Source organism: Argentina silus (genome assembly GCF_951799395.1).
Source record: "Argentina silus genome assembly, chromosome: 16".
NCBI classification, from domain to species: domain Eukaryota; kingdom Metazoa; phylum Chordata; class Actinopteri; order Argentiniformes; family Argentinidae; genus Argentina; species Argentina silus.
Window position 1 is genome coordinate 2491218 of NC_139670.1, and position 25060 is coordinate 2516277.

Below are 25060 nucleotides of genomic sequence, written 5' to 3' on the forward strand. Positions count from 1 at the left end.
GTTTCCCAGAACGGTGTGGTCTAAGATGATTTAATCTCTCCACTGGGAGCTGTGTGTGTCTGCTGGTGATCAGACAACCATGTGTTTGATTCACTGTTTTGTAGACACATAAGCTTGCTGTGATGCAAGTAACGCTTTCGGGGGAAGATAACAGATCTGCCTCAGCTTGCTGCATCATTAATACTAACTCCCTTGTCGCCAAGGAGAATCTAACATTACAATGTGTACATTTCGCAGAGATTTACTCTACTCTAGAATAGCATGGCCCTTGTTTTCATTACTAATGTATTTGGTGCCATCTAGTGGTAGGAACCGAGATTGCTATGAGTACAGGGTCCAATTTAAATCTAAATAGTCATATAATACATTTTCTATGTTGAGCTATGTTGAGTTGGACTTTTTAGTGGCATAAACCTAAGATTTGGGGGAATAATTCAGGGTACATACTGGGTAATATGGTAGACTATATTGTACTATCACATTGTGTTCAGATGAATGTACGGGTTTACAATATTTCTCCTCTGTCCAACTTCAATCTGACCTCTGAATCCCAAAAGTAGAGAGTTTGAGTTTGAAGTGTTAATAATGTAAGCAGGGGATAATCAAATGCGCTGAGCCCATGTTGATGTGATACATCTTGACACCGCTAGATGGCAGTAGCGACGGGACTAATCTTTCCACCATGCGGGCTTCATGCACTCTTGACGGGGATTTGCACGTATCGTTGTAACCGAGGTCGAGGTTCACGCTGCAGCAGCGTTTTTCCAACATGGGAACGACCACTGACAGTGTGTTGGTTGCATGTGAACTTTAATGTGACAGCACCTGTAGACACATCAGTTTAGGAGTGAGATCTTTCCGCAGGTCCGTTTTGCTCTCTGGGGGTCGGTTGTTGAACACATCGGTCACGATGGTGAAGGAGCAGTTTAGAGAGACAGATGTGGCTAAGAAAATGTAAGTAGCTGTGTGTCTGTTAGCTTGCTGCATAGCCAGCTCGCTAGCTAACAAGTCCTGCCACTCATGCCCTTTTCTGAGCTGCTACATTCATGTTGTATACTAATAATATGTCAGGGAAGCATAGTCAGATAACAAGCAGCAGGACACTGATTACAGTTTACTAACGACAGTTGCATCATTGAACCAGAGATGTTTTATAATCTGACTGCCCCTGCAGGTTTATACAGACCTGGATCGAATCAGAGATTCTTAGCTATACAGTAATATACAGCGAAATAAACATGTCAAGGTTCCCTCGATAAAAAGCCTATCGTTTGCAGTTTGGTGACAGTTGCATTGGTTTCATCGTGTGCCAGTATCAGAGATGTCAACCCCTGGTCATTCCCTGCCCCTGTCGCCTATCTTTTCAACAGAAGCCACATCTGTTTCGGGATGAAGTCTGCGGAACAGATGCGTCAGCAAGCCCACATCCAGGTGGTCAGCAAGAACCTGTACAGCCAGGACACCAGCCACACACCTCTGCCCTATGGCGTCCTGGATCATCGCATGGTATGACCAACAGCAGACAGACTGTGGTCCTGGGCCTACAGTATATGTATATGGACGGGTGCTAGACTGGTCCCAGATCTGGATAGGCTTCAGCCAACTCATTGGATGACAGTGATAGTCTTTGATATTGTAAAAAGCACATCCTGCTCAGATCTGGGACTAGGCTAGCTTCTGCCAGGCTAGGGTTTCAGGCCCAAGCTAGGACCAGGCTACGGTGATCCTGTTTACAGATGATATAGCCTGACAAGCACTGGGTCCTGCTTTGGAAAAGCATTTGATTGATCTTTAAAGGGCAGCTCAGTGTAAAAGATCAAATTGGGTGCCAAATAAAAGCTACGATTTTTGTGAAATTAAAGTAAATGTTTTATTTGTTCATTTTCACTGGGAATTGTTAGGAGTAGTCCTTGCGCATCGAATTGTATGGTTTGTTAAACTTTTCTATCAAGGGTTTTTGATTGGCATACATGACTTTCATTAGTTTGAATCTCCCAGCAACGTTTTGTTACTGTGGAATTGCCCTTGGATGGGATTGGCCCTTTGGGACACAGCTGTCATGTTTCCCTGCAGGGGACCAGTGAGAAGGATCGGCCCTGTGAAACCTGCGGGAAAGTCCTGGCGGACTGTCTTGGGCACTATGGATATCTAGATCTCGAGCTGCCCTGCTTCCATGTTGGATATTTCAAAGCCATCATTGGCATCCTTCAGGCAAGTTCACCTTTTTTACCCCTTATGTTTTTATAATAATACTAATAATGCATTTATTTTGTATAGCGCTTTTCTCAGTTTTCAAAGACACGACATTCCATGGAGAGAACAAGAATAGATAGATAAATAAACAGTAAAACAAAAGCACTGTCAATAAAAACAACAATAAAAATAATAAGTAGTAGGAAGCAAGTTTCAAAAGATGGGTTTTGAGGGATTGTCTGAAGGAGGAGAGTGCTGGGTTCTTTAGTCTGATTTGGGAGAGTGTTCCAAAGAGTGGGGGCTGCAGCGGAGAAACCCCCCCAGGTCTGGTGTTTAGTCCCGGTGATGGGGACAAGGAGGTCGGCATCAGCTGACCGTAGCCTGTGGGTAGGGGTGTTTTTTTATCTTACAATTATCTTTTTTGTTTTCTAAAATCATGTGGTTGCTATCTCTAGATGATCTGCAAGACGTGTTCTCACATCATGCTGACCAAAGAGGAGAAACTCCAGTTTATGGACCAGCTGAAAAGGCCTGGCCTGGCTTACCTACAGAAACGAGGCCTGAAGAAAAAGATATCAGACAAATGCCGCAAACGAACACTGTGTCTGAACTGCTCCACGTTCAACGGTAACCATTACTTTTTATAATAGCGACATTATAAAAAAAGATATTGATTCCCTGCACCACAAGAGAAACACCGTGGTGATGGTGTGCATGTTAATCTACTATTCTAATCTACTATAATCCACTACTATTCCTAAACAATTGTAGTCAGCTCTCTCTCTCTCTCAAACTTGCTCGTTCAGGTAGATAGTTTGATCAAAACAATCCCCAAAAGATTCCTGAAACGGTCGTCTCTCTCTGCTGTGTTTTCCTTCAGGACCAGTGAAGAAGTGTGGCTTGCTCAAGATAATCCACGAGAGGTACAAAACGACCAAGAAGGTGGTGGACGCTGTTGTGACAGAGTTTCTCCAGTCATTTGACATCGCAATCGAACACAACAAAGAGGTGGAGTCATTGCTGACGAGGGCGCAAGTGAGTCACATTGACGGGAGTCGCATGACAACTTTCACAGTATGCACATGCTCTCTTTAGGGGGCTTTACACACTACAGGGCCGACCCGACCCGAACCAAACCAAACTGTGCTGATGTGTCCTACCCTCACCCCCCCCCCCCCCCCCACCCAGGAGAACCTGAGTCCTCTGGTGGTGTTGAATATGTTCAAGAGGATCCCGGACGAGGATGTCCCTCTGCTGCTGATGAACCCCGAGGCAGGCAAGCCCGCGGACCTCATCCTGACCCGTCTCCTGGTTCCGCCCCTCTGCATCCGGCCCTCCGTGGTCAGCGACCTCAAGTCGGGCACCAACGAGGACGACCTCACGATGAAGCTCACGGAGATCATATTCCTCAACGATGTCATCAAGAAGGTAGGCATATGGGAGGTCAGGTGGTCTATACGGTACGTCTGTGTAAATTATGAATGCATATGACCTCCTCAGTTGGGAGAGGTTAAATAGCATTTGAATGTTTTTCAAATACTTTGAACTTCAGTTTGGGCCTGCCTGGAGTGCCAGATGGGCAGGGTTCGCAATTCTGAGGTTATTCCGTTGGCTCTATTGTTCCAGGCAAACTCAATCAAGAACAGCAAATTATTATTATTATTATCATTTATGCTTGACCTCGATAGTAAGGTGTTACCATACAGGTACAAGACCTCCATAGTGAAGTAAGGTGTTACCATACAGGTACAAGACCTCCATAGTGAAGTAAGGTGTTACCACACAGGTACAAGACCTCCATAGTAAAGTAAGGTGTTACCATACAGGTACAAGACCTCCATAGTGAAGTAAGGTGTTACCATACAGGTACAAGACCTCCATAGTAAGGTGTTACCACACAGGTACAAGACCTCCATAGTGAAGTAAGGTGTTACCACACAGGTACAAGACCTTGATAGTAAAGTAAGGTGTTACCACACAGGTACAAGACCTCCATAGTGAAGTAAGGTGTTACCACACAGGTACAAGACCTTGATAGTAAAGTAAGGTGTTACCACACAGGTACAAGACCTTGATAGTAAAGTGTTACTAAACAGGTACAAGACCTCGATAGTGAAGTAAAGTGTTACTAAACAGGTACAAGACCTCCATAGTGAAGTAAAGTGTTACTAAACAGGTACAAGACCTCCATAGTGAAGTAAGGTACCAAACAGGCAGCAGTGAGTGACCCTATGACCCCTGTCACAGCACCGTATGACGGGGGCCAAGACCCAGATGATCATGGAGGACTGGGACTTCCTGCAGCTGCAGTGCGCCCTGTACATCAACAGCGAGCTGTCAGGCATCCCCCTCAACATGGCGCCCAAGAAGTGGACCCGAGGCTTCGTACAGAGACTCAAGGGCAAACAAGGTCTCAACATCTTTACGTTTATGGCTTGAAATGGCACCTGAAATAACCTGAGAGTAGGACGTAGTTATTTTAGTTTATTTATGGACCCGATTCAAGATCCTTATCGATGTTAGCACATCAGTAAGGGAACGTTTCTTCTATTGCCACTGTTCTTATTACTTTTAGTGTTAACTTAACGTAATAAGATTGTTGCTGACTGCGTTTCGCTGTGTCAATTACTGCTGTACGCAATGTACGTGACAAATACTATTCGATTTGATTTGACGTTAGGACATTTGATTCAGAGAGTAGAGGGAGGGAGATTGTCAAGAGAGGTTGGAACGTTGGCAGCGGAATGTTGGAACAGTTTATTGTGGTGTCTCCCAGGGCGGTTCCGTGGAAACCTGTCCGGGAAGAGGGTGGACTTCTCCGGGAGAACTGTCATCTCTCCGGACCCAAACCTGCGGATCGACGAGGTGGCGGTCCCTGTGCACGTGGCGAAAATCCTCACTTACCCCGAGAAGGTGTGTGTCTTACTGTATTCACAGTATAAAAACACGAGATCAGAATTCACTAGTGGTGGTGAAATCTCTACTCTACATCACTTTTATTTACTATCGAGAACATTCCATTCCAACATTCCATTCCAACATTCCATTCCATTCCATTCCATTCAACACAACTTTATTGATCCCTGAAGGGAGTGCGCAGTACAGGAAGTGTCCCACCTCTCAGTGACTAATGTTGTGTCCCAGGTGAACAAGGCCAACATGGAGATGTTGAGGAAGCTGGTTCGTAACGGCCCTGAGGTTCACCCAGGAGCTAACTTCATCCAGCAGCGCCACATGCAGATGAAGCGGTGGGGCTATGCTGTTTTATTTCATATCATGTATAACAGTTGTGGTAATACATACAAAGGTTGTATGTTTGAGAATGAAATTCTTTGTGATTCATGCAGATGAGATGGTGGGGGCTAGGCTCTTTTTAGTTGATTCTGTGACAGTTGTGGTAATATATACAAAAGTTCTACGTTTGAGAATTAAATTATTTGTGAAACCACATATTATCTGTTTTTCCGAATCAATGCGAGAAAAAATGATGTTTTTATTTGATTTTAACAGTTGTGGTAATACATACAAAGGTTGTATGTTTGAGAATGAAAATTCTTTCATGCAGATGAAATGGTGGGGGCTAGACTCTTTCTTTTTGATTCTGACAGGGGTGGTAATGCGTACAATGCTAAGAGTTGTTCCCATTTGTTGTCGTCAGGTTTCTGAAGTACGGGAACCGAGACAAGATGGCGCAGGAGCTGAAGTTCGGTGACGTGGTGGAGAGACACATGATCGACGGAGACATCGTCCTCTTCAACAGGCAGCCCTCCCTGCACAAACTCAGCATCATGGCTCACATTGTGAGTTTCCTATTAAAATCAATATGAAAAATAAAAAAAAGTCTGACTGGACGATTTCTCAACTTGCTGATGTTGAGAAATCAATCAGTCGGACTTGATTTGTATCGCACATTTCATACAAAACTGCAACACGAGGCATTTTTGCAGGAAAAACGCGATATAAACATTGAGAGGTTATGCTACTGTAATAATACTACTGTAATAATGCAGGGATATTACAAACAAAAACGAATCAAAGAAGTGTTGCTCATCCCCTCTCTGTTCCACAGGCCAAGGTGAAGCCTCACAGAACCTTCCGGTTCAACGAGTGCGTGTGCACGCCGTACAATGCTGACTTTGACGGTGACGAGATGAACCTTCACCTGCCCCAGACGGAGGAGGCCAAGGCTGAAGCCCTGGTCCTGATGGGGGTAAATAAATACCACTGTCACCCCAGCCCACACACACACACTAACACACACACACACTAACACACACATTCCAGCCCCACACACACATACACACACACTGACACCCCAGCCACACACACAGACACACAGACACACACACACACACGCACACACGCACACACATTCACAGCCCCTCTTCGATTTCTACTTCTCTCAGACCAAAGCCAATCTTGTGACCCCGAGGAATGGAGAGCCCCTGATTGCAGCCATTCAGGACTTCCTGACAGGTCAGTATTGTGTCTCCCAGCGGTATGTGACAGACAATCAACCGGCCCCTTGTGTGAAACGGCTGAGGCCACTGACAGATTGTACAGATTAATGGGTGCACAAATTGCCCGTTGTCCAGAGGGTGGCTAGAAAAGACTGTTAGAGAAAGGTTTGATAAGGCTCTTCGACAGAGGCTCGGTGAGGCTGTTAGAGAGAGGCTCTGTAAGGCTGTTAGAGAGAGGCTCGGTGAGGCTCTTAGAGAGAGGCTCGGTAAGGCTGTTAAAGAGAGGCTCGTACGGGCTCTTAGAGAGAGGCTCGGTGAGGCTGTTAAAGAGAGGCTCGGTGAGGCTGTTAGACAGAGGCTCGGTGAGGCTCTTAGAGAGAGGCTCGGTGAGGCTGTTAAAGAGAGGCTCGGTGAGGCTGTTAAAGAGAGGCTCGGTGAGGCTGTTAAAGAGAGGCTCGGTGAGGCTCTTAGACAGAGGCTCGGTGAGGCTGTTAGAGAGAGGCTCGGTGAGGCTGTTAGAGAGAGGCTCTGTGAGGCTCTTAGAGAGAGGCTCGGTGAGGCTGTTAAAGAGAGGCTCGGTGAGGCTGTTAAAGAGGCTCGGTGAGGCTGTTAAAGAGAGGCTCGGTGAGGCTGTTAAAGAGAGGCTCGGTACGGGCTCTTAGAGAGAGGCTCGGTAAGGCTGTTAAAGAGAGGCTCGGTGAGGCTGTTAAAGAGAGGCTCGGTACGGGCTCTTAGAGAGAGGCTCGGTGAGGCTGTTAAAGAGAGGCTCGGTGAGGCTCTTAGAGAGAGGCTCGGTGAGGCTGTTAAAGAGAGGCTCGGTGAGGCTCTTAGAGAGAGGCTCGGTGAGGCTCTTAGAGAGAGGCTCGGTGAGGCTCTTAGAGAGAGGCTCGGTGAGTCTGTTAAAGAGAGGCTCGGTACGGGCTCTTAGAGAGAGGCTCGGTGAGGCTGTTAAAGAGAGGCTCGGTGAGGCTGTTAAAGAGAGGCTCGGTGAGGCTCTTAGAGAGAGGTTCTTCTGTCATTTTGACAGGATGGAGACTGCAGACACCTGCTGTGATGACATACCTGCCTCCCCACTGTGCCGCTGCACCTGTACAATCTGGGCAGCGCTTTTGACAGAACTGGTTCACTGATTTGTGCGACCTAGCTTGGCTTGTGTACTCTATAGATGGATAGATAGATAGATAGATAGATATGTCAGTATCCTTGCCAGTATCCTATGATGTGTTGTTGTTTTAGTGACTCGTTGTCTTAATCATGATTTCCTTAAGTTATCTCGACACATGATTTAACCATAGGGTTCTTCTGCCGTGATATTTTGCTAAAGTGACATTTGCACTGCTGTCATGACATTTCTCCGCCTGAAGGGGGAGCCTGTGATCCATACTGCGGCTTCACGCATGTCCTTATAGTGCAGGGCGATAACTTGACTGTTTCCCATTCGCAGGAGCGTACCTCTTGACACTGAAGGACACCTTTTTCGACAGATCCAAAGCCTGTCAAATCATAGCCTCCATCCTTGTGGGAAAGGATGAAAAAGTCAAGATCAGACTTCCGCCACCGGCTATAGTGAAGGTACGTTGGCATGCCACGGTATCGGGTCAGGTTTGACCTCATCACTGGGCTAGGTTTGACAGGGTTTGAAGGACGTGCTGTCTGTGATTGTCAGCTGACGCGCTGATGTCCCTCTGTGTTCTTAGCCCATCACGCTGTGGACAGGCAAGCAGATCTTCAGCCTCATCCTGAAGCCCAGCGCCACCTGTCCGGTCAAGGCCAACCTGAGGACCAAGGGCAAACAGTACTGTGGGAAGGGGGAGGACCTCTGCACCAACGACTCCTGTGAGTTGACTTCCTCAGGGGCCTCTCTGCCCTTCTCCAGGGCCACTCTGCTCTTCTTTAGGGGCCACTCTGCTCTTCCTCAGGGGCCTCTCTGCTCTTCTCCAGGGCCTCTCTGCTCTTCTTTAGGGGCCACTCTGCTCTTCTCCAGGGCCTCTCTGCTCTTCTCCAGGGCCTCTCTGCTCTTCTCCAGGGGCCTCTCTGCTCTTCTCCAGGGGCCTCTCTGCTCTTCTCCAGGGGCCTCTCTGCTCTTCTCCAGGGGCCTCTCTGCCCTTCTCCAGGGCCTCTCTGCTCTTCTCCAGGGGCCTCTCTGCTCTTCTCCAGGGGGAAAAGCCAAGCAAAGTTATGCATGTTCGATGGAAAGCACGTTGTCTGTTTTCGATAAACGATAAAGTCTCTCATCTGCTTTTAATATTAGCCAGTAGATATTACATTGACACGGTTCAAGATTCAACATTCTTTATTTGTCACGTGCATACAAGTATGCAGTGAAATGCAAAAGTGACAGTGCCACAGAGGAGTGCAAACAATACATTTAAAATAAATAGAATAGAATATAAACAGCAACTGCAACAACAACTGCACGTGGATCATTTGTCAAACCATGCGGGATAATTGTTTTCTAAATAAATGTAAATGTTCTCTGAGATTCTTCCGTGCTGATTAGTTATGTTTTCCCTCATCAGAGGTGTGCACGGCTCTGGAATCTTCACAGGTGGGATTAGTCAGAGCGTGGGGGATGGGTTGATCAGACACCAGGGAGTATGTACAGTGGAAGTAATGTTACCCCCCCGTTACCCCCCCGTTGTCCGCCCTGTCTGTCACGTCCTCATTCAGACTTGGTGATCCAGAACAGCGAGTTGATGTGTGGCACCCTGGACAAAGGCACCTTGGGCTCCGGCTCCAAGAACAACATCTTCTACATCCTCCTGAGGGACTGGGGACAGCTGGAGGCTGCCAACGCCATGTCCCGCCTGGCGCGGCTCGCCCCCTGCTACCTCTGTACGTCCTCTGAACCCCCCCCCCCCCATTACCTTACCTTCACTTACCATTAAAGGGGTAGTTCCCTCAAATGTGTAACGACTTGTTAAGCGTTTCCTTCGCTTACGAGACGTCTATGGGCCAGTATTTTGAGTGAACTATCCCTTTAATGCCATTAAGATATTACCATATAAACACTTCCAGGCGTTCCAGTCCTTTATGAGTGGAATCTAATTGGTGTGAAGAGTGACTGTAACCCCCCCCCCCCCCCTTCCTTCCTCCTCTCCGGTGCAGCCAACCGAGGGTTCTCCATCGGCATCGGTGACGTGACCCCGGGGCAGGGTCTGCTGAAGGCCAAGCAGGACCTGCTGGATGCGGGCTACAAGAAGTGTGATCAGTACATTGACGCCCTGAAGACTGGCAAACTGCAGCAGCAGCCGGGCTGCACGGCAGAGGAGACGCTGGAGGTAAGGATGAGACGTGTGTGTGTGTGTGTGTGTGTGTGTGTGTGTGTGTACTGTTTTTATTCTTGTCACATACTGTGTGTGTGTGGGTGTGGGTGTGGGTGTGTGTGTGTGTGTGTGTGTGTGTGTCAGTCAACCGACAGACCAGCAGATAGATAGATACATTTTTTGTTTTGTTTTGTTTTTAGGGCATTTAGGGCTTTATTGGGACAGAGACAGTAGAGATTGACAGGAAGGATGGGAGAGAGAGAGAGAGGAGGGATGACATGCAGGATTAGTCGAGGGTTGGAATCGAACGAGGAACCTTGCGATTATATTGTAAGCGCATTAGGGTGCTACGCCACTAAGCGCCCAGACAGCAGATAGTTAATCTATCATCCGTAGGCTTGGCTAAAGATAGATATAGATATAGATTATAATAACATATGCCATTTAGCTGACGCTTTTATCCAAAGCGACTTACATAGCAGTGAGTGCATATATTTTTCAGTATATATGGTCCCATCAGGAATCAAACCCACAACCTAAGCGTTGTTAGCGCCACGCTCTACCAACTAAGCCACAGAGGACCTGTCAGCCCCGTACCGCTAGTTGTCCCAAACTGACGTCCACGGGTGGGATGTGATACGACTGTATAGTAAAATAACTCTGCCGGTGTGAAGCCCACGCCCTTCCCCTTCCCTGACTTTAACCAAATGTCTGTTTTTAACAAATTAGCATCGTTACAACTTCAAAATCACCCGCAGAAAAATATCTAGAAGAATTGTCATGACTACCACAGCTTTTTTTTTTTTTTTTTTTGTGTGACCCACATCTCCAAGTCATGTCCTGAGGCGTGATTTAACACCTGCTCCCAAAAGGCTCCTCACCATCGCTTTGACCCTCATCATGGTGAATTGAAACCTTACAGTTATGAATGGCTGACCCATTTCGCACACAATGGGCCGCGCACAGAACACAGTGTTGTTATCATACTGAAAGTTAATTGCAAGATGAATGCTCAATTATTCTGTGTGAATAGAGGCCAGCACTTCTGTGCCTAACTCGATTGCTTGTGAGCCAGGAGACTTGTTTTGAATGTGAGAGAAATTTGCTTTGATTGCGGTTTGCAAGGTGGTGTAAAAGCCGACGCCATTAGTCTGTGGAATTCACTGACGTGTTTGTGTGAAGCGCATAAAGCCACTGAAAGAAGAAGCCATTTTGTGTCCACTTTAACTTTTTTTTTTAACTTTAACAAATGACTGGTATTATATTTCATTACATGTCATTATTGCTTTGTGTTATAAGAATTGTGTTCTGTTCTACTTATCAAGCAAGCATCACATTTTACAGGGTTTTTTTCCCTTAATATTTACACCAATTATGTCTGAAGCTACACCAATTATGTCAGTCAATATGTTATATTAAATATATAAGCTCTTGAATGCAAATGTAAAGAGATTTCGAACTGTTCTGATATTCTAGGGAGTCTTACAGTAAGTCCTGACTAAACACTAAACTACTCCATTATTTTTTGTATGGTATTGATCTATGATGGTGCTGCTATGTTTACACTGTTATACTGACGTCAACAAATGGAGGTGTCCAGACGTGACTGGCCGCCTTGGTTAGTAATGAGGGCCAGAGGGCTTCTAGTGTTCATCGACTTGATATCGACTCTAGTGTTAGAAAACAACAACAAACACCAAGAGACACACCACTCATACAGCATCTCTAGTTTATCTGTAGCTGTAGCTTGTAGCTTGTAGCTTAGCTTTATCTGTAGCTGTAGGTTGTAGCTTAGCTTGTAGCTTAGCTTTATCTGTAGCTTCTAGCTTAGCTTGTAGCTTAGCTTTATCTGTAGCTTCTAGCTTAGCTTTATCTGTAGCTTGTAGCTTAGCTTTATCTGTAGCTTAGCTTTATCTGTGGGACTGAGTGGTCCTTATGTGGTAGGTCATCACCTTTAGTGTGAGTGATGGTGGAAGGATGGTGTGTCTGTGAGGCCTGTATGGGGGTTGGTTATGTATACGGGGGTCAATGTGTCAACTGGCCCTCATCCTGAAAGAACTGAGCATTATTGCATTATTTTTTTTTATTAAGGTGAGATGTGTGTGTGTGTGTCAACAGGCCCTCATCCTGAAGGAGCTGTCAGTCATTAGAGACCATGCCGGTAGTGCCTGCCTCAGAGAGCTGGATAAGAGCAACAGTCCCCTCATCATGGCCCTCTGTGGCTCCAAAGGTGGGTCAGCCAAAACGCGTGCATGTTTTCTTTTTGTAATGCAAATGCAAATGCAATAACAATTTCCTCTTTCTGTCCTTCTTTCCTCGCTGCTAGGCTCCTTCATCAACATCTCCCAGATGATCGCCTGTGTGGGCCAGCAGGCTATAAGTGGATCTCGAGTGCCCGATGGCTTTGAGAACCGCTCCCTGCCACATTTCCAGAAGCACTCCAAAGTAAGGCCCCTTCCAAGTCCCTCATTAACATGCTATAATTACATACCCAAGCAACCATGTTTACTGTTAACATGAAGGTACACGCGGCTAGTTTTACACAAGGCTACTCGAGGCTGCTCGAAATGGATATTGCCGACACCCCCCCAGCTCTGTTATTAATGATTTTGTCACGAAGCTCTCATATCCTTCCAATCCTTTTTATATTCATATCTGGTACTCCAGATATGAATATATATATCATATCTGCTTTATGAAAGAAACTAATAAATGGCAAAAAAAACCCACTGAATTTACATTGAAGATGTAATCTGCATTCATTTGTCGAGGGATCTGCTGCTCCTTTCAATTCATTTGGGCTGTAATCACAGTTTTGTTGCACAAAAACTGTCCCTGGTTTGAATATATAATATATATAATAATGTAATGTACAGTATTAGTTGATTTTTAACACGTTCCTTTTAACACGGGCGATGGGGCTTCTCCAACAGCGACAAATGGATTGTGAAGCTCATCCAGGCCTGTGTAGAAGCGTGTTTTTTTTTTACAATGCTGCAACCTCTGTTCCACACAGCTCCCCGCAGCCAAGGGCTTTGTGGCCGACAGCTTCTATTCAGGCCTGACGCCCACTGAGTTCTTTTTCCACACCATGGCTGGTCGAGAGGGTCTGGTGGACACCGCTGTCAAAACAGCCGAGACCGGATACATGCAGGTAACACTCGGACCCCCCCTCCCCTCCCCCTCCCCCTCCCCCTCCCCACCCTATCCCCTTTTATCCAGTTGTTAAATAACAGGATCCGGCCTATTGGGTCTGTCCTCCAACTCCAGCCAATCCGTCTAGCTCCCCCCGTAAACAATGGACAGGCTTATGTCTCAGAAAAGAGTGGCTTGTTGTTCTCTCATCAACAAAGCCTCCAGATACGTGGCAGATGTGTTTTGTGATGTGGTCACTAAATGAGTATCCTTTGATCTTCCTGTGTGTGTGTGTGTGTGTGTGTGTGTGTGTGTGTGTGTGTGTGGGTGGGGGTGGGGGTGGGGGTGGGGGTGGGGGTGGGGGTGGGTGGCGCGCGTGTCGGCAGAGGCGTCTGGTGAAGTCCCTGGAGGACCTGTGCTCCCAGTATGACCTCACCGTCCGGAGCTCCACCGGTGACGTCATCCAGTTCATCTACGGGGGGGACGGCCTGGACCCGGCCGCCATGGAGGGCAAAGACGAACCCCTGGAGTTCAAGAGAGTTCTGGACAACATCCGGGTGAGTCTCCTGCTCAGTACCACGCTGTGGGAACGGGATACTCCAAACACACATTTAAATGATTAACCACATTCATCAAGACAGTGAACTCCCTGTTAAGCTGTCCTGAGAGGTTGGTGCTGGGCACCGCAGCAGTAAATACGTTTACATTACATTTATGGCATTTAGCAGACGCCTTTATCCAAAGCGACTTACAACAATTACATTTGTTTAAGTAAGTGAATCATCTGTCCAACAGTCATCATAAGACAAAGTAATCAATGCTCACAGCAGGGGCCATTGGCAGTCGTAATGCCAGAAGGCATATATATCTATAGATAGATAGATAGATACATAGATACATAGATAGATAGATACATAGATACATAGATACATAGATATCGTAATGCCAGAAGCCTTTAAGAGGGATTTAAGATGGCATTTAAAGCAAAGAAGCGGGTGTACAGTAAGAAATTTGGCGTTATTGTAGATTTGTGTACGTTTAGAATAAGGATGCTGTAGCTTGATGTTTTAAATTGATTATTCATGTTATTTGTAGATCAGTTTGTCTGGCTGACATGCATCCCATTTTAAAGGCATTATTTGAAGTTAAAGGAAGCCGTTTTCCTGCACTGAAATGTCACACACTGAGTTATCAATATTATATCCACAAGGGCAAATTAATCATAACAACATCTGCCAAGCTCATTAAATTAATCCTACATTTAATTAGAAAGTTTCAATGTTGTTTTTTTGGTTGTTTTTTTTTACTTTTCTTTTCTTGTGCTCTGCTCCAGATGGTTATTAGATTATAAAGTCAATAACACAAAAGGTTGTTGTGCTGATGATGGTTGTGTACGCTGATCCCAGGCAGGCAGGCAGGCGATGTCCTCCATGTTGACTCAGTTGTTGTGCTGTGGTGAAACGGCTGCCTGCTAATACGAGACATCTGTGGTTTCACCTAGAATAGACCTGATAACATTCTAGTAATTAGATGTTGTTGTTGTTGTTGTTGATTATCATCTATGTGTGATCTGCATCTCCGTCACCACAGGATAAGCACACGAAAGCCAAGCCAACCCAGTAATGGCTGTCCTCATGGTTAACATCTGACAGTGAGGTTGAGTGGGTTGTAATTACAGAGGTCTGACTCTTGTAATCATCGACAAAGTAGATGATTGTTCTGGCTCTGAAGCAGTGACATGGTGGTGGTGGTGATGATGATGATGATGATGAAGATCTCTCCCTGCTCCCCCTAGGCGGTCCACCTGTGTCCTGAACAGCCGGCCCTCAGTAAGAACGAGCTGGTCCTGACGGCCGAGTCCATCTTGAAGAGGAGTGACTTCATGTGCTGCAGAGACAGCTTCCTGGAGGTAGGCTGACCTGCTCCCGCCCTCCCGCTCTCAGATCGACCGCTACCTCCGGTTCCACGGCTCACGCCGCGGATCGTTTGGAACTCCAAACTTGGACTAGAAATCGATAGAGAGAGGTAGAGAGAGAGAGGTAGGGAGAGACAGGGGGGAGGGAGATAGAGAGAGACAGGGGGGAGGGAGATAGAGAGAGACAGGGGGGAGGGAGATAGAGAGAGACAGGGGGGAGGGAGAGAGAGAGACAGGGGGGAGGGAGATAGAATTCGAATCATCACTCTCGACTCACGCGTCTTCCTTACGGCGTGCGATATTGGAAAATTGTGTTTGTGTTTTTTTTTTTTTTTATATAAATAGACTCAATCTAAAAAAAACCTGCGTCTGCAGTGCGTCACTCTGACCATTGCAAATGGAGTTGACTGAAAATGGCCGCCATTCTCACTGATCTCACAGAGCGAATGATTCAGCCCTGTGTGGGCATTGTTGTGAATCTATTGGATAACTCGGCAACGTGTTGGTAAACAGAGCAGAGCTGAGCTGACTCACACACACACACACACACACACACACGCGCGCGGTCAGGGCAAGAAAAGTACACACACGTGCACACACATGCACACACGCATGCACACACACAGTCAGGGCAAGGAAAGTACATACACACACACACAGTCAGGGCAAGGAAAGTACACTCACACACACACACACACACATACACACACACACAGAGAGAGTCAGGGCAAGGAAAGTTCTATTCACTGGTTATTCAGTTATAACAGATGGAGCCACTAAGTCAGTCGAGTGATTCTGTTTTAACAGAGTTGATAACTTTTCTTGCGGTAAAAATTATGAAGTGTGCCCTCAGATTTCTCTGTCTACTCTTTCCCCATGTGAAGGCGTTAACTGACACAGGCTCTGACAAGTACATTGAGGTATAGTTACCTGAGCATGTCCGGGTAATGGCGTGAACCATTTTGCGAGTCCTGTGTAAGACGCCCTCAGTGTTTTAACTCTTGTCAAAGTCTTGGCTTTTCAACGTGCCTAACACTTGTGAATAATTCAAAGTACTAATCGTGTTATCATTGCATTGTCTTCGATATATGTTTGACAATTGTTTTTGATGTGTTGACTCAGCGTACGTTTTGTATATGTTTGACAAATGTGGTGTTGAACGCGTCCTCGGTGAATGCAATGAGTTGGTTTTGTCCTCTGTGATGACAGTCTGCTTGTCCTAACACCAGCACGACTTCATTATTTTGTGTGGAGAAAACATCCGCCATGCAGAACAAGTTGGCAATTATGACTGTACGGTATGGGAACTATTGAAGAGAGTGGAGAGACTCCTAGTGTTTGCTATCTCCTGATTAATCACGAGTATTCAGTGTGTTGTGTTTAATTAGCTTCGGCTGCTCAGTGGATTTTCATTACTTCTCAGGTGTGCTGTTGACATTACCTTTCCCCTCTCTTCCGATCCACAGGAGATAAGGAAGTTCATTAAAAACATGTCGGAGAGAATCAAGAAAACCCGGGACAAGTATGGCATCAACGATAACGGCACCACAGAGGTACTGGACCTGCCGACGGCTCAGTTCCAATATGAACCTGCCGACGGCTCAGTTCCAATATGAACCTGCCAACGGTTCAGTTCCAATATGAACGTGCCAACGGCTCAGTTCCAATATGGACTTGTCAACGACTCAGTTCCAATATGAACTTGTCAAAGGCTCAGTTGTCAAAGGCTCAGTTCCAATATGAACTTGTCAATGACTCAGTTCCAATATGAACTTGTCAAAGGCTCAGTTCCAATATCCACACTTTCTGGCATACATTTTATAACACATGGCCAACACCATGCTTCATCCTAAGTGGGTGCTGTATGCTAGTGTGGAGAGTTGGAACACAACCGCGACGATGAGAATGCAGCAGCTGTGTCCACCTTCTCAGGCTTTATCCCCTTCCATCTCTGTGTTCCAGCCAAAGGTCCTCTACCAGCTGGACCGCATCACTCCCACCCAGCTGGAGAAGTTCCTGGAGATGTGCAGGGACAAATACATGAGGTACTCCTCTGGGCTGCTCGAGTTGACTGACCACAGTGTCTTTGTAGTCTTCTCTACACAAAGTATGGAATTGTCTGTAGGCTCTTCACCAGATGTCTCCAACCCTGGTTCTGTTGAGCTCTCCTGGGAGTGGAGGCTTGTGTTCCAGTCCAGCACTGACACATCTGCTTGTCGTTCAGACCGAAGACCACGATAAGCTGATACGTTTTGAAACGGGTTCGAGTCGGTGCTGGGCTTGAACAAAATGGCCGCTGGCTCCATAACCCAGAAGCTCACCAGGTCTGGCGTTGGAAGAACCCTGCTCTAGACAACGTCACTCAAACAACATTTTAAAACAACATTCACACGTACAGAAGAGCTTATTTACCATACTGATTCCTCTCCCGTGTCTGTGTTCACCCAGAGCTCAGATGGAGCCAGGGTCCGCTGTTGGGGCCCTCTGCGCCCAGAGCATCGGGGAGCCCGGCACTCAGATGACCCTGAAGACCTTCCACTTCGCTGGAGTCGCCTCCATGAACATCACCCTGGGCGTCCCCCGCATCAAGGAGATCATCAATGCCTCCAAGAACATCAGGTGCGCCGCCTCAGTCCAGGGAAAGAAAGAAACTGACCTTTAACACCTCTGATAGGCCTGCCTTTCTCATTGTGGGGAGCCTTTAACCCCCCCCACCCCCACATTTTCTCCAGCTCTCTCCCCATGTCACTCTCTCACACACACACACACACACACACACACACACACACACAGTCAGGGAAAGGGAAATTCACACACACACACAGAGTCAGGGCAAGGAACGCTCATTCAATTATACACCTCTGCTGGGTGTCATCTCCAGCTGTCACCTGGTCTTCCTCTCTTCTTTTTCCCTCTTGGGGGTGGGGGGGGGGGGGGTTCATGAGAGGAATAGCCTTTGTGATGCTGGACTCGAAATAACCAACAGGCTCTAATGGACCTGTCCTATTGTGAGGAGGACCCACGGTCTGATTCAATCGATGTGGCCCCTCAGTCAGTAGATGCCAGGTTGACAGTCTCAGGGAAATTGCTTTCAACCATGGCCTCTCTTCCTGAATGGGACAGGTCCTTAAGAGCGTCTGGCCCAGCCAAGGCTGCCAGTCCTGGAGCTGAATCAATGAGAGAGAGATCGAGAGATCGAGATCACTTGTGTGCATAGAGACAGTCTTGAACTGTCGTCGTCGTCGTCGTCGTCCCCCCCCCCCGTCTCTCTCTCACTGAATCAATAGACTGGAGAAAGAGAGCCACAGCCATGGGCCCAATTTACTCCGTAAATTAATGAGTACTTACTATACAATTTGCTGTGTGGCATTCTAAAAGGCTCCCCTGTTCCCCCCACTCTCTCAGTACCCCTATAATCAGCGCCCACTTGGATGTGGATGATGATGCCGACTTTGCCCGACTGGTTAAGGGGAGGATTGAAAAGACACTCTTGGGAGAGGTAAAGTGGTACTAAGTAGTAACTACTTCTAGTAAGTAGTAACTACTATTGACTCTACACTGTACAGTACACACACACACCTGTTGTTATTCCTCTGAAACCCAATTTAATACTGTGTACTTAACATTTTTTTAGTGTAATCATTTGTGAAGTGATGTCAGGATGACTCCTTGACTCGATGTTCACTCAATGTGAGTTAATGTGAGTCAATGTGAGAGATGATTTATAGCAAACACTGTAATTTAACTCATTTAGTGCCACGGGTGACTCTATTCGCCAAAAATGCATAAATTATGATGCTTCATTTTGTAGCCAATCAGAGTGTTGTTGCTAGGGTAAACACCACATAGAACACTTGGCACTCCAGGTGGTGGGTGTTCCGGAATTCTTTGGCAGTTGGTGAGTTGAGAATACTGACAGGCAGTCCTATTCACCGTACAGTGACCAAATGTGGTGTTCACCTTGGTGTACTGTACACACACATCCTGGCCATAAACACTGAATGAAAGTGTTTTATGTATGACCTTTGAGTACATTGTGACTAAATTCTCTCCCCCTCAGATTTCGGAGTACATCGAGGAGGTGTTTCTACCGGACGACTGCTTCATCTTGGTGAAGCTGTCGCTGGAGAGAATCAGGCTTCTCCGCTTAGAGGTAGGACCTAGTGGAGGCGAGCTTGAGAGGAGACAGACCGTTTTGGTAGAGCAAGTACTTGTGATTGTGAAAAAGTGATTGTTTTAAAAAATGTTTTTTTAAATTATATGTTTGTTAGGGCATTTCTGCTTTTATTGGGATAGAGATAGTAGAGATTGACAGGAAGGATGGGTGAGAGAGAGGAGGGATGACATGTAAGATATGTCGAGGGTCGGAATCGATCCAGGGACTTTGCGATTTTGTGTTATGCGCATTAGTGTGCTATGATGAAGCTGAAATTAAAAAACAATCTTAGGCTACATATCCTAATTACACTTTATCTTCAGGTTCAATGTTTATACAATGATTTGCCTCTGGAAAAAGTCTGGTGCTCTGTCTTTAAAAAGTTAAAAGGGCTCTAACCCTCACAGGGAAGAAAGAGAGTTGCACAGTCTTACTCCTGTTTAATGATTTATTGAACCAATGTCTCAGCAGAGAGTGGCCTTCTCTCTTCTCTGTTTAAAAGACCTTATCTGGCACCCTGTCCGTGTCTAAAAGACCACACTTAATATTCAAGTCTTGGCCGGCCATTTGCTCTCCTCTCTGTACTTCCAGACGGAGAGGATGGTTGAGAGTCACAGCAGACGTGGTAGGGAACATCCTGGAAAGGATGCTGTTGCTTTAGAAACAGTAGGGTTGTTGTTATTCCGCTTTCGACTGTATCGAAAATTACAGAGTTTCAAATGACATGTTTTACGGATACGATGTCCTGTTCTTTGCCGCCCCCTAACAAGATGAGTATTCGTGTCGGCCCTCAGGGGGCCTCTCTGCGGGACTGCGTCTGATATCCGTCCTTGTGTGTCCAGGTGAATGCAGAAACAGTCCGCTACTCCATTTGCATGTCTAAACTCCGGGTGAAGCCGGGCGACATTGCGGTGCACGGGGAGGCCGTGGTCTGTGTCTCCCCTCGGGAGAACAGCAAAAGCTCCATGTACTACGTGCTACAATCGCTAAAGGGAGACCTGCCCAAGGTAAGACACCGTGTAGGTAAGACACTGTGAGAGAGACAGAGAGAGACAGAGAGAGACAGAGAGAGAAAGAGAGAGAAAGAGAGAGACAGAGAGAGAGAGAGAGAGAGAGAGAGAAAAGAAATCAGAGAGAGATATGTGGAGGTAAAGATAGCACCAGGATCTTATCCCACACACGAGACTGTCTCTACCCTCAATAAATCATCTCTGTGGGGGCTCTCTCTCTCTAGTTAGGCCTGTTCCCATGTTATCCCTCCACAACGATCCAGATGACAGGGAGAGAGAATGGTCCTCTGTGGCTCAGTTGGTAGAGCACGGCGCCAACAACGCTTAGGCTGTGTGTTTGATTCCCGCTGGGATCATATATACTGAAAAATGTATGCACTCTGCAATGTAAGTCGCTTTGGATAAAAGCGTCAGTTAAATGGCACATATTATATATTATAGAATATACTTGGAAATCCATAGAATTCACAAGGAGACGAGTCGGCCCCTCTGTATCTGTGGTTCATCATCCTCCCCGCCTCTCCTGTGGTGATTAGGTGGTGGTGCAGGGGATCCCGGAGGTGTCCAGAGCTGTCATTCACATTGATGAGCAGAGTCAGAAAAAGAAGTATAAGCTCTTGGTGGAGGGGGATAACATGAGAAGCGTCATGGCAACCCACGGAGTCAAAGGCAGTAGGACCACCTCCAACAACACCTACGAGGTAAAAGGGATTTGAACCTGCTCGCTTGTGCTCACTGTTCCTGTGCAGTAAAAAAAATTTACATGGACAAATGTCACAAAGTGCTTCACAACAGGAACAGTACTAAACAACACTAAACAATAAATACAATACAAACAATATGATCTAACACACCAAACCATAGACCCCCAAAAGTAAGCCAAGGGAAAAACTCCCTGGAGGGGAGAAAAATGTACACAGCACAGTGGCAAGGGAAAAACTCCCTAGAGGGGAGAAAGAAACCTTGAGAGGAACCAGACTCCAGGGGGACCCATCGTCCTCTGGCTGGTCAGGTGCTGAGCAGTGAACTAATGCGGACTCTCTGTGCTCCAGGTGGAGAAGACCCTGGGCATCGAGGCGGCCCGGTGCACCATCATCAACGAGATCCAGTACACCATGGTGAACCACGGCATGAGCATAGACCGCAGACACGTCATGCTGCTGGCAGACCTCATGTCCTACAAGGTTGGTCCATATATATATATACACACACACACACACACACACACACACACACACACACACACACACACACACACATACACAGTACCAGTCAAAAGTTTGGACACAAACTTGCCAAGAGTGTGCAAAGCTGTCATCAAAGCAAAAGGTGGCTACTTTGAAGAATCTAAAATATATAAAACATATTCTGGTTTGTTTAACACTTTTTTGTTTACTACATAATTCCATATGTGTTCCTTCATAGTTTTGATGTCTTCAATATTAATCTACAATGTAGAAAATAATTTTTAAAAAATAAAGAAAAACCACTGAATGAGAAGGTGTGTCCAAACCTTTGACGTAAGAATTATTACAGTACATAGTTATGCCCAGGTACTGTATAGAGCATCTTTAAAGTGTTAGTTATTGAGTTGTTTCCTCTCTGGACTAAAATCTGTATTTATTTGCGACGGTCCACAGGGGGAGATTCTTGGAATCACCCGGTTCGGCCTGGCTAAAATGAAAGAGAGTGTCCTGATGCTAGCGTCGTTTGAGAAAACCGCCGATCATCTCTTTGACGCTGCGTACTTTGGACAGAAGGACTCGGTCTGTGGTGAGTTGACGCTCCATCTGTATAGACCACATGCATATCAACATCTTATCACAAGAAGAAGCAGCAGTTTCCCCCAGGCGCAGGATAAGCCTACTCCTGAAACCAAATCGCAATTTCAATGGAAAGTCTCTGTCGCAGATTATTTGCATTTGTTCTTCTTTTGGCTCTATAATCCAAATGTTCGGATTTGACATCAAACAACTACTGTGAATGCCATTTTTTTTTTTTATAATAATTCCCCCTCAGGAATCAAATAAAGTAAACTCTTTTCCTCTACTGTCCTTGTTCTAGGTGTATCTGAATGTATCATCATGGGCATCCCAATGAACATCGGCACGGGCCTGTTCAAGCTCTTGCACAAGGCGGACAAGGACCCTTCTCCGCCCAGAAGACCCCTGCTCTTTGACAGCACAGACTTCCACTTGCCCTTGGTCACGTAGTCTAGGGCCCTTCATGCCTCCTTTCGTAGTCCCATCGTCTGCCTCACCGCACTACTACAAACCCTGCGCTTTTTTGCTGGATAAATAACCGTTTAAGTGCTGCTCATTTACAGAGGGATTGTTCTGGGTGTCTGGGGGCGGCAGGAGGATTAGGGGCATGGGTATGAATAAGTGAGAGGGGCCGACAGGTCTCAGTTAAGAAGTGTGTGCACAAGAGTGCCTTAAAATGTTGGACTTGAGTTTTTTTTTTTTTTTTTTTTTTTTTTTTATTATATATAAATGAAGCCTCAAATGTCGCCTCTGGCTTGTTGTTTTCCATTTTCCATAACTTTTCCATTTGTTATGGTTGTCGTGTCAACAACAACACTACAGACAGTCAAGTGCCTGTCAAGGTGGCACGTCTTTCCCAGTGGAGGCGTGACGAAACGGGAGTCAAGGTTCTTGACAGTTGATGTTGTCTTGTTGTATTGTTGTCTTGTTGTATTGTTTTCTTGTTCGCTTTTTACCACTCGAGCAGGATAGTGTGCTATGCAGTGTTTTCTATGCTCGTCTTTTTGACTTTCAATAGTGAAAATTATGTTTCAGTTGTGTAAGAAATACAGAGAACTGTAGACGATTATTTTTCTTTTCCCCCATCTTGCCTGAGGGTGAATGCATAAACGTTTTATGCTGATTTTGCTGAATACATTTGTTTTCAGAGGCCAGAAGGACAATGTGAACAATGAATGGACCTGACTTCATTTGGTTTGGCATTTAGAGTTTAGCTTTTTTTTTTTTAAATGCAACATTTAAAACATCCCCCTGTGTACGACTTAAGTATTCACAGGTTTATCAAGCAACATTACCTCATAGTTGATAAACAGCAGGATCAGAGTTGAATTGCGATAACTCCATTTTGTACTCTATTACAAATAATCTCCCACACACACATTGTGTATGCAAGAGGCATGTGAATCTACCCACTCTATATTCAGTGTTTCCCAGTGCTTTTCTTGCTAGCCTTTAATGCCAGTCTCTTGATGATTTGTCATACCATTGTTTAAACGTGTGTTACATAACAGAATCATCTCTCTAGAGAGCGAAGACTGTTCTCGCACAAAATGCAAGCGCGCAACAGGTCACCATGATCTGACAGCATGTGAAGGATGAGCCAGGCCTGGGGGAAGCGGCTGTGGTGTGTCTTTCTCACTCCATCTATATCTACTGTAAGAAAAATTAGCTTTTCTTTTTCTGTGTGTGTGTATATGTACATATTTTTGGTTGAACAAGTGAATAAAGTATATGTAAAAGGAGGAGTGTGAAGATGTCCTTTAATTTTCCTGATTTGAGAGTTTAAACTATGTCTATCAATTGTCTACAATCGAGAGTATTGGGGGCCATTTTCGGTGTGACTTCACTGTGCTAAATACTTGTGATACTGTGATTTCAAAGGAGGTTAAACCTGTAATCCTCCTTTCAAATATGTTCATTTGTTTTATCTATGCCTTACCAATGCAGACACACATGCCTGCTTGTATCATGACTCAGAGGAAGCACAACACAACAGATTTGACCGAAGGATTGTAAAAAAAAAACTGCAAATGATAGTGTAGCTGTTGTGGTCCGGACACGGTTTGTCTTGACTGACATGAGGTGAGGTGGACCCAAGACGTAGGATTAAACTGTGTCCAGAAAACAGTCCAATCTATTCCAATCTACTCATTGGTGCTTGTGTAACCTAGGCTCCCAACAGTGTTTCTTCTCTGAGATGTGAGAACAATGTGATCCTCTGGCACCACCAACCATGCCACGTTCAAAGTCACTTAAATCACCTTTCTTCCTCATTCTGATGCTCGGTTTGAACTTCAGCAGGTCGTCTTGACCAGGTCTACATGCCTAAATGCACTGAGTTGCTGCCATGTGATTGGCTGATTAGATATTTGCGTTAAGAGCAGTTGAACAGGTGTACCTAAGGAAGGCAGGTGAGTGTAAATGACAGGTGAGACATTACACCACAACTGTGTGTTGAATAACCTTTTTGCACCAGCAAAAACATTATGGCTACATGCTTACCATGTACAATAAGTGAATGCTAAAGTAAGAATATTGATTTGGCTAAGTCAACGGTGAAGAAACCCAATCAATGTTATTAAAAGCTGATCAAGCTTTATCAAAATATGTAACATGCTGTGGCGATCAGTGAAGTGAGACGCAAATTAGCTTTCACAGTCTCTTTATTGATTAGCAAGCTGAGAGACAAAGACTTACTGAACATGAAATGTAACGCAGGGGTCTTCGGACCGAACAGCGGTGTCACCATGGTTACAGTCCTGAACACCGCGAAGCCTGAGCACAATGCATGGCAGGAGCAGGAAGGCACAATGCTAACTGTGTAGCCCCATCGCTACAATATTTTAGACAAATATGACAATAGATATACATTACTGTAGGCCACAGAGGTAGGATTTAATCTTTGATAACGCTCCAAAACTCAACTTTTGACAAATTCCCGCACAGTGAAATATACTTGCATCACGTCCTTATAGTATATCACTAGTTGCGTTCCGATATCTCCAAATAACACAAAGCATTACCATGACAAGCTTATTTTAAAGCCACAACTAAACATTCAGGATCTTAGGAGCACCCTATGGATGCTGATCAAATACAAAGGCTTGTGCAAAAGCCCTCTGCTCATTAATAAAACCATGACCGTAGACAGTCAATCAACGT

The 25060-nt window shown here is 45.7% G+C and overlaps 1 protein-coding gene across 1 annotated transcript; it reads left to right on the forward strand.

Moving 5' to 3' along the window:
- The first annotated feature begins 816 nt into the window (after positions 1-816).
- On the forward strand, positions 817-23608 carry polr3a (polymerase (RNA) III (DNA directed) polypeptide A). The gene is made up of 31 exons (XM_083687446.1): positions 817-954; positions 1371-1506; positions 2074-2211; positions 2649-2820; positions 3074-3228; positions 3382-3621; positions 4441-4603; positions 4970-5106; positions 5338-5441; positions 5852-5993; positions 6263-6403; positions 6600-6669; positions 8098-8225; positions 8351-8489; positions 9324-9488; positions 9762-9934; positions 12038-12149; positions 12246-12364; positions 12936-13073; positions 13441-13611; positions 14850-14963; positions 16436-16522; positions 16932-17014; positions 17418-17588; positions 18375-18468; positions 19030-19122; positions 19968-20132; positions 20672-20836; positions 21188-21319; positions 21776-21908; positions 22200-23608. Exons 1-31 carry the CDS (start codon positions 911-913, stop codon positions 22346-22348), a joined length of 4173 nt encoding a protein of 1390 aa, XP_083543572.1. The 5' UTR covers positions 817-910; the 3' UTR covers positions 22349-23608.
- Positions 23609-25060: the final 1452 nt, after the last annotated feature.

Excerpts from the sequence above, each read along its gene's own strand:
- polr3a (XM_083687446.1), top strand. The coding sequence starts at position 911 with ATGGTGAAGGAGCAGTTTAGAGAGACAGATGTGGCTAAGAAAAT. Across the intron at positions 6,404-6,599 it reads AAGCCCTGGTCCTGATGGGG|ACCAAAGCCAATCTTGTGAC; the intron begins GTAAATAAATAC and ends TACTTCTCTCAG. Across the intron at positions 6,670-8,097 it reads CATTCAGGACTTCCTGACAG|GAGCGTACCTCTTGACACTG; the intron begins GTCAGTATTGTG and ends TCCCATTCGCAG.